This window comes from Nicotiana tomentosiformis, chromosome 3, assembly GCF_000390325.3.
Source record: "Nicotiana tomentosiformis chromosome 3, ASM39032v3, whole genome shotgun sequence".
In the NCBI taxonomy this organism is placed as follows: Eukaryota; Viridiplantae; Streptophyta; class Magnoliopsida; order Solanales; family Solanaceae; genus Nicotiana; species Nicotiana tomentosiformis.
In genome coordinates this window covers 17222894-17236213 of record NC_090814.1, presented here as the reverse complement: position 1 = coordinate 17236213, position 13320 = coordinate 17222894, and the positions used below count along the sequence as shown (strand labels likewise).

Sequence of the window (13320 nt, the reverse complement as noted above, 5' to 3'; positions counted from 1 at the left end):
TATGTTGCCCGCAAAATACTCTTCGCGAATGCGAACAACTAATTGTGAACGCGGTTCACAGAATCTCAAACTTACGCGATCGCGAAGAATAAACACCTAGGCTTCCCCGTTACTTCTTCGCGGACGCGACCCAACACCAGCATTCGCGATGCATGAACAACAAAATCTCCGCAATCGTAGACCATTTCTCATGACCGCAAAAAGAAGCTCACCAGTCGCCCAATTAAGCCTTCGCGATCGCGAACCTTCCCACATATTCGCGAATAAGGAAACCAGATCAGAACACCAGAAATCCCACAAAGTGAAAAATGAAGCCGAACATGATCCGAATCACACCCGAGGCCTCCGGGACACCATCCAAACATACGAACAAGTCCTAAACCACGATACGAACATAGTCAAGGCCTCAAATCACATCAAACCAACTCAGATTGACCTATAATTTTGCACACAAGTCATAAATGACACAATAGACCTATTCCAATTTCCAGAACCAAAATTCGAGCCTGGTAATGACAAAGTCAACTCTCGGTCAAACTTCTCAACTCTCCAAACTTTATCTTTTTCAACTTTCGCCAATTCAAGCCAAAATCATCTACGGACCTCCATAGCAATATCCGCACACACTCAGTCCAAAATTACCATACGGAGCTATCAGAACTATCAAAACTCCATTCGGGAATTATTTACACATAAGTCAACATATGGTTAACTCTTTCACCTTAGGCTTCTAACCTTGGGACTATGTATCCCAACTCATTACGAAACATCCCTGGAACTAAACCAACTACCCCGGCAAGTCACATAAACACAAGTGAGCACAAAATAAGAAATGAATTAGGGAACGGGGCTACAATATTCAAAATGACCGATCGGGTCGTTACATTCTCCCCCTCTTAAACAAACATTCGTCCTCGAACGGATCTAGAATCATACCTAGAGCCTCAAATAGGTGTGGATATCTTCTCTGCATCTCCCGCTCGATCTCTCAAGTAGCCTCCTCGACTGGCTGACCTATCCACTTCACATTCACTGAAGATATATTCTTTGACCTCAACTTTTGAACTTGCCGATCCAAAATGGCCACCGGCTTCGCATCATACGTCAAATCCTCATCTAACTGAATCGTGTTGAAGTCCAAAACATGAGACGGATTGCCGAAATACCTCCGGAGCATGGAAACATGAAACACTAGATGAAAACTTGATAGACTAGGCGACAATGCTAGCTTGTAAGCCACCTCCTTAATCCTCTCAAGCACCTCAAAAGGGCCAACATACTGAGGGCTCAACTTGCCCTTCTTCCCGAATCTCATAACACCCTTCATGGGCGATAATCTGAGCAATACTTTCTTCCCCACCATGTAGGCAACATCATGAACCTTTCGATCGGCGTAACTCTTCTGTCTAGACTGTGCCGTACGAAGCCGATCCTCAATCAACTTAAGCATCCTAAACCAAGTCAGTACCCAATAGCATAGCCTCACCTGGCTCAAACAAACCAACCAGAGACCGATACCGCCTCCCGTACAAGGCCTCATACGAAGCTATATGAATACTCGATTGGTAGCTGCTGTTGTAGGAAAATTCTACAAGCGGCAGAAACGGATCCCAACAACCCCCGAAATCCATGACACAAGCACGTAGCATATCCTCCAATTCTGAATGGTGCGCTCGGACTATCCGTCCATCTGAGGGTGGAATATTGTACTCAACTCAACCCATGTGCCTAGCTCTTGCTGCGCAAATCTCCAAAACTGCAATGTGAATTGCGTGCCCCGATATGAAATGATGGATCGGCACACCGTAAAACACAAACAATCTCGCGGATATAGATATCAGCCAACCGCTCCGAAGAATAGGTAGTCCCTACTGGAATGAAATGTGCGGACTTAGTCAGCCGATCCACAATCACCCAAATAGCATCAAACTTCTTCAAAGTCCGTGGGAGACCAACTAAAAAGTCAATGGAGATAAGCTTACATTTCCACTCCGGAATCTCAAGCCTCTAAAGCAAACCGCCCGCCCTCTGATGCTCGTACTTTACCTGCTGACAGTTCAAGCACCGAGCTACAAACTCCACTATGTCTTTCTTCATCCTCCTCCACCAATAGTGATGCCTCTAGTCTTGGTACATATTTGCGTCACCTAGATAAATGGAATATCGCGAACCGTAGGCCTCCTCAAGAATCAACTCATGTAGCCCATCCACATTGGGCACACAAATCTGACCCTGTATCCGTAGCACCCCATCATCCCCAATAGAAACCTACTTGGCATCACCGTGCTGAACCGTATCCTTAAGGACAAGAAAATGAGGGTCGTCTTAGTGACGCTCTCTAATGCAATCATATAAGGAAGACCGAGAAACCATGCAAGCTAGAACCTGACTAGGCTCCAAAACATCTAACCTTACGAACTGATTGGCCAAGGCCCGAACATCTGATGCAAATGGTATCTCACCAACAAGTATAAATGCAAGGCTATCCATACTCACCGCCTTCCTACTTAAGGCATCAACCACCATATTGGTCTTCCCGGGATGATACAAAATGGTAATATCATAGTCCTTTAGCAGCTCCAACCATCTCCGCTGCCTCAAATTTAGATCGTTTTGCTTGAACAAGTGTTGAAGACTTCGATGATCCATAAATACCTCACATGACACGCCGTAGAGATAATGCCTCCAAATCTTCAATGCATGAACGATGGCTGCCAACTCTAAATCATGAACGGGGTAGTTCTTCTCATGAGGCTTCAACTGGCGTGAAGCATAAGCAATCACTCTACCCGCCTGCATCAAGACATGCCTAATACTAATTCGAGAAGCATCACAATACACTGTATAAGAACCCGATGCTGAAGGCAAAACTAGAATTGGAGTTGTGGTCAAGGTAGTTTTGAGCTTCTGAAAGTTCTCCTCACACTTGTCCGACCACCTAAATGGAGCACCCTTCTGGGTCAACCTAGTAAAAGGTGTTGCAAAAGATGAGAAACCCTCCATGAAGCGACGACAATATCAGGCCAAGCCAAGAAAACTCTGAATCTCAGTAGCTGAAGACAGCCTGGGCCAACTCTGAACTGCCTCAATCTTCTTCGGATCCACCTTAATCCCCTAATTGGACACCACGTGCCCTAAAAATGCCACCGAACTAAGCCAAAACTCACACTTGGAGAACTTGTCATAAAGCTTCTCCTCCCTCAACCTATGTAGTACAATCCTCAGATGCTGTGCATGCTTCTCTTAGCTACGCGAGTACACCAGGATATCATCAATAAATACTATGACAAACAAATCAAGATATGGCTGGAACACACTATTCATCAGATGCATGATTACTGCTGGGGCATTGGTCAGCCCAAAAGATATCACAATGAACCCATAGTGACCATAGCGGGTCCTGAATGCCGTCTTCAAAATATCCGAGTCTCGAATCTTCAACTGGTGATACCTAAAGCTCAAATCAATCTTAGAGCACACCTTAGCTCCATGTAGCTGGTCAAATAAGTCATCAATGCGCGACAAAGGATATTTTATCTTAATTGTAAGTTTGTTCAACTGTCTATAGTCAATGCACATCTGCATAGTACCATCCTTCTTCTTCACAAACAGAACCGGTGCACCCCAAGGCAACACACTAGGCCTAATGAACCTCTTATCAAGAAGCTCCTGAAGCTACTCTTTCAATTCCTTCAACTCAGTTATTGTCGCACGATACGGAGGAATGAGATGGGCCGAGTGCTCGACACCAAATCAATACCAAAATCAATGTCCCTGTCGGATGGCATGCCCAGCAGGTCTGCAGGAAACATATCCGGAAAGTCTCACACTACCGGGACAAAATCAATGGTAGGAGTATCAGCACCAACATCCCTCACAAAAGCTAAATATGACAAACACTCCTTCCCAACCATCCGTTGGGCCTTTAGCTATGAAATCACCCCACTGGGAACATAGTCCACCTCTCCAACGTCACAGTCTTAGCGTGACAATCTAGAATAGAATGACATGGGGACAACCAATCCATGCTCAAACTAACTCCGTGCTCGACGTAGATACATAAACAGATGAAACTAAGGACTCACGCGGAATATCCAGATAACAAGAAAAATATGATCATACATACGAATAAGTGAAACCAAGGTCAAATAATATAGAAGCATCCCTGTGGCATACTAAGACAATATATGTGATTACTTCATCTGAATCAACAACCTTTGGCCTGGAAAGGAAAGCATAGCATCGAGACTGAGCGCCACCTGATCAGCCTCCCCCTTTAGGGCGACCTCTAGCTGCATGATCCTCACCCCGAGTTGGCTGGGCGGGTGGTGAAGTAACTGGTGCGGAAGTCATAACATGACCCCTCTCCTGAACTAGACCTCTAAAATGGGGACATTGCCTCAATACATGTCCAAACTCCCCGCACTCGAAGCAACTCCCCGATGATGGTAGAGACTAAATCGGACCTCGAGAGCAAGAATAGCTACTAGAATGACCTGGTATACATGACTGATAAGTAGGGATTTTGACCGATTATTTGCTCTCTTTAAACTGTGATTTAGCTTAAATGCTTAAAGGCATTCCCGGAAACTAACAAAATGTGCTTACTTATAGGAATATTGGGATATAAGCCGAAGAAGTCAAAATTAACTCATAAATGAGTCAAAAGTGAACAAAAACCAAAACAGGTCAAAAAGGCCAGCAGTGCGGACCGTACAATTCTAGTGTGGCCGCAGAGAGGAGATTCAGAGAATGGTATTTAGGCAAGCTGAAGGAGTGCGGACCGCACCAAAATTGTGCGGCTACAGAATATCAAGTGCGGCCGCACTCACTATTATGCGGTCCGCAGGAGTGAAGAATCAGAGAGTTGGAGTCAAGTTCAAAATCAAGGAGTGCGGACCGCATTATTTTTATGCGGTCGCACAATCAGAAGCGCAGCCGCACTCATTTTTATGCGGACCGCAGAAGCCCCAAAGTTCCAAGCCCAAAATTCCAAAAATGCGGACTGCACAATAATTGTGCAGCCGCAGAAGCTCAATGTGCAGACCACACCAGAATTATGCGGCCGCACAACCTCCGCAGGGGCAATTTTGTCAGATATTTTCAACTTAATATAAATAGAACCTTTTGTCATTTTTAGGTCAAGTGACGTTGGAGGAGATCACCTGAGCCGTTTTCTTTGCTATTTTGAGGATTTTTGTACTAGATTAACATCTATACATTAGATTTTTTTTCCCTAATCAATTAATATGCATTCTATCTTAATTTCTTCTTTGATTTCTGTACTTTTCATGAGTAGTTAAATCTTTAGCTAGGGTTGTGACCCAACCCTAGTATGGGTATTTGATGGGTGTTTAATTTAGGGCTTATTTTTGATTGGGTTAGTGATATTTAGCCTCGTTCATGATTGAACCCTAGAATCAATGGTTGCAAACATAGATTCATGCCTATTTGACTTAGCCTCTACTTGAGAAAGAGAGACTAAGTCTAGGAAAACTTGGCTAACAAGAAATTGGGGTGAACTCAAGAAATTGATAGCCCCAATTAAAGGGTTAAACCTAGAGATAGTAATACCCGACTTGAGCTAATATAACTTATATTGTGCAAATACCCAATTGGGCTTGAGAAAGCCAAATTGGTCAAAATTACTCAAACTACCGAGAGGTATAGAGTGAGTACCCGGATGTGATTGCTACATCATGACCCCAACTAATAAAATTTGCCCTGGAGTTTACAACCCATTAGATAACCACCTAGGTAGAAGTCACGACCCTAGTTCCTTTTAATCATTTGAAAAACTCAGAACCAAAAATATTGTCCTTAGTTTTATACTTGCAAACATTAGAGTAAAGTAGAAGTAGAACACCAATCAAGTTTGTGGAAGTGTAATTGGAGTCAAAACTTACAATTAACTTAGATATACGCCTAATCCCATATTCTAACTCCCTGTGGATTCGATCCCGACCTTCGTTGGGTTTATATTGCATCGACCGCCTCACTACTAAATTGTGGTGTGGGTTTGGCCGAGATCAATGACCTCTGAATTGATGAAGCACGAGATGAACTCTAAGATAGGAGGGAACTGAGAGACGACTGGCCCGGACGAGCACTATATGAACCATGGCTGGTTGATGCACCACGATGAACCGGACGAATCATCTGAGCGGGCCTATAAGGATGACCCCTACTGTGGTGGAACTATCCACCAGAAGAAACACCGTTGAAACCACCCGCACCACGAGGCCTCTTTGCCTCCTTCTTCTCACGCTCCTGATTACGGACCTGCTCTAGCCGTCTAGCAATATCAACCACCTCATCGAACCTAGCAACGATGCAATATCCGGAGTCATGACAAAGCACAGTCCATAGTTGAGTCCATCAATGAACCTCCTAGTCCTCTCCCTCTCTCTAAGAACCAACCAGATCGCGTGATGAGACAACTCTGAAAATCTCATCTCATATTGGGTCACGAACATACCCTCCTGGCGTAGCTTCTCAAACTACCTACGCAACTCCTCCATGCGGGCCTATGGAACAAACTTCTCCAAGAAGAGAACAGAGAACTCGTGCCACGTAAGTGGTGCAGCACCGGCTGTCCTGCTCAACTCATAGGCCTCCCACCATCTGAAGGCTTCCTCCGACAGCTGAAAAGTAGTAAATGAGACTCCACAAGGCTCCAGAATACCCGTCGTGCGAATAATCTGCTGGCACCTATCCAAGAAGTCTTGAGCATCCTCTAACTCAGCACCAATGAATGATGGAGGCTCGAGCCTCCCGAACCTCTCTAGTCTCTTCTGCTCCTCATTACTCAAAATATGACCCACATGGGCCTGAGCAACTGCAACCTACTGGGTTGGTAGTGACCCCAGTGTCTGAAGTCCCTGAACCACCTGCTCTGGAGTACGAACAGCGGGAGTGTGAGCACCTCCCCCGGCCTGAGAAGTGGCTGGTGCAGCCTGAACTGAAACCGCTTGAGCAAGCCTAGTGCATACAGTCAATATCTGGGCCAAAGCCTTCTCAGGGCCTAGAATCACAATGGGCACACCTGGTGCCTGAACTGGTCCCATCGGCTCAACCACATCTGGGATCTGCTCCTAAACTGGAGCAACTGATGGATCTATAGGTGCTGCTCTAGATGCTATACGAGCTGCACCTTGGCCTCTACCGTGGCCCTGGCCTCTCGTGGCCCTAGTTGGTGGTACTGGTGCCCATCCGCTCGATTGGGTAGCACGTGTCCTCACCATCTGTGAGAGAATATAATAGCAGAAGTTTAGTTTCCGGAATCAACAAATCCGCACGACAAAAATACAGGAAAGTGAAGTTTTCCTATTGGCTCGGTAGCCTCTCGAAGATAAGAATAGACGTCTCTGTATCGATCCGCAAGACTCTACTAAACCTGCTCATGACTCGGGAGACCTATGTAACCTAGGCTCTGATACCAACTTGTCACGATCCCAAAACTCAACACGTCGTGATGGCGCCTATCAAAGTACTAGGCAAGCCGACACAATTAACTACACATTTTTAAATTGAAAACAAGATAAAACATGTTTAATAGTTATAACTCTCATAAATAGTCGATAAGAAATACTGCAACTCAAATACAAAATTCCAAAAATCTGGGTGTCAATGAGTACATGAGCATCTAAATGACAATACAGTCAAGACTTCACATACAATTGTCTGGAAAGGTAGAACAATACTAAATAAAGGATAATAAGGAGAGTCGAGGTCTGTGGATGCCAAAGCAGCTACCTCAAAAGTCTCCAAGCAGATGAAGCTCCAAATCTAGCAACCGCCGTGCCCAGAAGTACCTGGATCTGCACACGAAGTGTAGAGTGTAGTAGGAGTACAACCGACTGAATGTACTCAAGCAGTAAGAGGACTAACCTTGAGCTGAAAGCAATGACGAGCTCAGAAAGGTACAGTCCAATCCAGATAATAACAACACAGATATGACAGGAAAATGACAGTAATAGCTTAGAGAAAATCTCATAATCAGTTTGTAGATAGAACAAAAATGTAGACATACTTACAAGTATTTAATAGTTTGAGCTCAACATGGATAGATTTGCCAAGTATGACTAATATGAGGTATGTTACATCTCGATATCAACATGCCAAGAATGCATGTCAAATGCAATGCAACAAAGTGATAAAGCCAAATACTCATACTGTCGGAGTATTCAACCTCACTCAGCAAGCTCAATCACTCAGCACTCTCAATCACTCAGCACTCTCAATTACTCGGCACTCGCACTCAGTAGTTACATGCGCTCACTGCTGATATGTCAGACTCTGAAGAGGCGGATCCTACCCAAGTGCTAATATAAGCCAATCATGGCATGAATCATTAAAGCATGCTGCGGCGTGCAGTCTGATCCCATAAATATCACTCACAATCATGCCATCGACCTCACTTAGTCATCAACCTCTCCAGTCTCTCGGGCTCACAAATCTTATGACAATCATCCCAAACAATGATAATATAATGTAATAATAAATGGAAATAGAGACTGAGATATGATATGCTAATTATAGATGTGACTGAGTACATAATTGCATTTTAAGCAAATAATTCAATAAGAAGAAGTGACCTCTGTGGGTACCAACAGAACAAGCATACAATCTAAGCATGATTTCTAACATCTACTGTAGCTCAATTACTCTAACAAGTAGGAGTTTCATGAATAGAAACAAGGTTTAATAACTACACGGTACCATAGAATCAACCGAGTCAGAATTACCATGGTGCACGCCCACACGCCCGTCACCTAGCACGCCCGTCACCTAGCATGTGCGTCATCTCAACACCAACCACATCACACGTATTTCAGGCATTCATATCCTCAGAACCAAGTTTATAAGTATTACTTATCTCAAACTGCGTAAATCACTACTCCAACAAGCCCTTGCCTCACGAATCGACATCCGAACGACTCGCATCTAGCCACAAATAATTTAATACAATCAATACAAGCTATAAGAATCAATTCCATATGATAAAGCTAGGTTTTTTAACAAAAGTCAATCCCATGCCCTCGTCTCGAAATCCGACAAAATTAATAAAATCTGAACACCCATTCAACAACGAATCCAACCATACCAAAATTACTCAATTCCGATCTCAACTCGACCTTCAAATCCCCGCATTATAGTTTATGAAATATTTACAAATTTTCCCAAATTTTCCAATCCAAAACACTAATTAAATGAAAGCAATGATAGATTTATGTATATTAACCAAATCCGAGTTAGAATCACTTACCCCAATCGACTCCTTGAAAATCCCTCCAAGAATCGCCTGAATCCGAGCTCCCAAAGTCCAAATGTTAAATAATAATCTAACCCTCATTTTTGAAATTATATATTCTACCCAGTTGTTCTTCTTCGCGATCGCGGAAAGTCCCTCGCGATCGTGAAGAACAATTATATGCTGCCCTCAAATTATTCTTTGCGAACGCGAACAACCAATCGATAAAGCGGTTCACAGAATCTCAAACCTACGCGATCGCGGTCTCCCTCACGCGATCGCGAAGAATAAACGTGTGGGCTTCCTAGGCCTCCCCCTTCCTTCTTCGCGGACGCGACCCAATACCCGCGTTCGCGATGCATGAACAACCAAAGCTCCGCGATCATAGACCATATCTCGCGATCGCATAAAGCAACTCCTGAGTCGCCCAATTAAGCCTTTGCGATCGCGAACCTTCCCATGCGATCGCGAATAAGAAAACCAGATCAGAATTCCAAAAATTCCACAAAGCCAAAAATGAAGCCGAACTTGATCCAAATCATACCCGAAGCCCACGAGACCCATCCAAAAATACCAACAAATCCTAAAACACGATACGAACTTAGTCGAGGCATCAAATCACATCAAACAACATCAAAAACACGAATTGTACCCCAATTTCAAGCCTAATAAAACTAATGAATTTCGAACCTCTACAATTGATGCCGAAACCTATCAAAGCAACTCCTATTGACCACAAATTTTGCACACAAGTTATAAATGACACAACAGACCTATTCCAATTTCTGAAACCAAAATCTGAGCTCGGCAACGACAAAGTCAACTCTCGGTCTCAACTCTCCAAACTGCAACTTTTCCAACTTTTGCCAATTCAAACCAAAATTATCCACAGACCTCCAAATCAATATCCGGAAACACTTTCAAGTCCAAAATCACCATACGGAACTATCGGAACCATCAAAACTATATTTTGGAGTCATTTACATATAAGTCAACATCTGGTCAACTCTTTCTACTTAGGCTTCCAACCTTGGGACTAAATGTCCCAACTCGTTCCGAAACATCCCCGAAATTAAACCAACCACCTCGGCAAGTCACATAACAACAAATGAGAAATGAATGGGGGAATGAGGTTATAATACTCAAAACGACCGGCCGAATCATTACAATCTAACAATAATTTAGTTTTAAAATTTGTCTCCTGATCCTCAAAAAAGAAAATAAGATTATTGATTTTGAACAGAGGATGCCCTAATTCTACTGCATCTACTCCAAGTTATATGGCAATCTTCCGTTTCGATACGTGCCGAGTCGCTCGTCACCATTCTATTTTAGTAAAATTTTCAAGTTTCAATATACAAATTCATTAAACTATTCAAAATTTCAAATTTCATGCGACCGTTTAGCATCAAACTATTTTTCACCCATTTTTATAATTTCTCCCCCCCCCCCCCCCCCATATATATATATATATATATATATATATATATATATATCTTTGTTTCTTGTCAAACAACAACAAATATGATGAAGTAAGTGTTATTTTATCAAAAGAATATATCATTTTTTCATTAAATAACTTACTTATTTCTTGTTAGATTTTTATTAAAAAAATTCAAAAGTCGATATTAAGTTGCAAAAATGATGTTATCCGTAGACGTGCCGATTAGGTTCGAATCAGATCCTTTCAAAACATATATAGTAAGTGATATAAATCTCATTTTTGATTTAGCGAAACAAAATAAGCCTCCCATTTAATTTTAGAAATAACAAAAATCTCCTTGTTACATTATTATTGTATTATACAAACCTTCTTGTCGTGAGTCTCTATCATCATGATCGTCAATAGCAACAACTTCTATGTCCAACTTTACCCTTCTATTATTTTCATATGTAATTAAAAATTATAGGTCAAATAATAAAGGAAAGGAGGGCATTTTAATCAAATTTTGTGATATTTAATACCGTTAAATCTTTATCATCAAATGGGGATTAATTGTGATATTTGTTAAATTAGGTGGATGTTTGAATAATAATAAGGTGGATGCTTTATTAAATTGACCCCTTTTATAGTAAGTTATTTATTTTTTATTACACCACATGTCTATATAATAAGGCAGTCATTGTTTGCTTCCTCAGTCAACTTATTATGCTTTCTTCCTTGCAAAACAGTGTGATGAAGAAGTCAAGAAGTTTACCCAATCACATGCCAGCAAGGATCAGCGGCACCAATGAAAGTGTGTTAACCATAATTCTTGTCCGTTTGCCTGTGAAGGCTCTAATCATATTCCGTAGGGTAAGCAAACAATGGTCTTCTCTTATCTCCGATCCATACTTTTGTCACTCTCATACCATATATAGTATTAAAAAGAACCCCAGTTTTCTTTCCCCTTCTGGTTTCTTCATCTATAATTCCTTTTGTAATCAATTCCTTTCTTTTTCTTTATCTAGAAAAAGAAGTAAACCTTGTTTACCTTCGCTTTCATTTCTAGGCCAAAATTGTAAGATTTTACAATCATGCAATGGCCTCTTACTCTGTTGTTTGAACTTTGGAACCTTCTGTGTTTGCAACCCCACAACAGGGAAATTCATGATTCTTCCATCCGCTAAGGTGGACGGTGAATTCTCTTGGATAAGTCCATTTACACTTGCTTTTGATCCTTCTCGATCGCCTAATTATAGAGTTGTTTGTTTCAAGAGGCTTAAGAAAGAATCACCTGAATCAACTGGAAGTTACTACTTTCAGATATTTATATATTTATCTGAGATGCGTATATGGAAATCTAGCAATTCTTTTGAAGTGAACATGTGTCTAGACATGGCTGCGGGAATCTTCTCAAATGGTGTTGTTCATTGGGCTTGCCATGAACAGTACATCCGGTTCGATATGAATGAGGAGAAGGTGATGCTACTGAAATTACCTTTTGTTTATGTATTTAATGAACATTCATGGGATATTGGCTGCTTTTGGGAATGGCGTGACACTATCTATTCAGCTATGAAAAGTGAGTGGAATTTTAGTTTGCATGAGCTGGATCAAGCTACTTTAAAATGGATTCCGCACAAGTATTACCTTGCTTCCTATAGTCTTGCGAAAGCAGTATATCGTGCAGTTACGAAGGAAGGGACAGAGGCACACAAATATGATCGAACAGAGCGCAAGTTCTCTGTAATTGCTTTGGTCAAGGGAGTCAAGGAAAAGGATACTGCAGTATTGATAGTCATATTTGGCAAAGTCATTTCCTATAATTTTGCACGGAGGAAGATTAAAATCATTCTTGACTTGGGATTGCCGAGTGATATTCAAGGAGATTTATGTTGTAATTGCCTTAGTGCTTATCAGTATGTTCAAACTCTGTCTTCTGTTTGACAGTGTAGTTTTTCTTCCATTAGCTACAGTTTGGGTGTTAGCATGAAATCTGCTACTTCTTCCTTTGTGTACTTGCCTTTCTAAGAGGAACAACGTCTTCATTTATGTTGAATGATTAAAACTGAACTTTTGCTCCAAATTTTGTAACGAAACAATAAATATTATAGACTAGTAAAAGGAACCCCTCTTGGCTCTATTTGCTCAATTTGGTGCTATTACAATAGGTCTGAATAAATGCAAGATAATGTAGAAGTGCCGCAACCACTGTGAAAACTAACTGTGACTCCATTGTTGATACAGTACTACATTTGCATTTTGCCTATTCCTAGTGCTTGAACAGTAATCTGAATTCATTATGCACATCTGAAGTTAGCCTCTCTTGTAGTGAAGTTCCACTTGCTAAAACCCACAATTTTCTCCTTTTATTTGACGAGTCCTCGTTTTGTCAGACAAATGAAACTAATGATATAATCATCCATTAAATTATTGATAAAATCAACTATGAATATTCAAACTGTGAAATATTATTGTTGGAAATATTACTCCCTCCGTCCCAACTTATGTGATGGCGTTCGAATTTCGAGTGTCAAACGAGTTGTTCTTGGACTGTAATTTCTTATATTTCTTTAAATATTTTGAATTATAACTATCCGTGACTTATGATTTCAAATATGTAAACTTTATTTCGTAAAACTTA

The 13320-nt window shown here is 41.5% G+C and overlaps 2 protein-coding genes across 2 annotated transcripts; one reads left to right on the top strand and one right to left on the bottom strand.

The window, feature by feature from the left end:
* Window positions 1-988: 988 nt before the first annotated feature.
* Window positions 989-3914, bottom strand: LOC138907424 (uncharacterized). Its single transcript, XM_070198022.1, has 4 exons — window positions 3834-3914; window positions 3481-3675; window positions 2411-2793; window positions 989-1451 (listed from the first exon to the last, which is right to left on the bottom strand). Exons 1-4 carry the CDS (start codon window positions 3912-3914, stop codon window positions 989-991), a joined length of 1122 nt encoding a protein of 373 aa, XP_070054123.1.
* Window positions 3915-11843: 7929 nt separating this feature from the next.
* On the top strand, window positions 11844-12623 carry LOC104086811 (F-box protein At5g07610-like). Its single transcript, XM_009591153.2, has one exon. The coding sequence runs from the start codon at window positions 11844-11846 to the stop codon at window positions 12621-12623; it is 780 nt and encodes a 259-aa protein (XP_009589448.2).
* The last annotated feature ends 697 nt before the right edge of the window (window positions 12624-13320 follow it).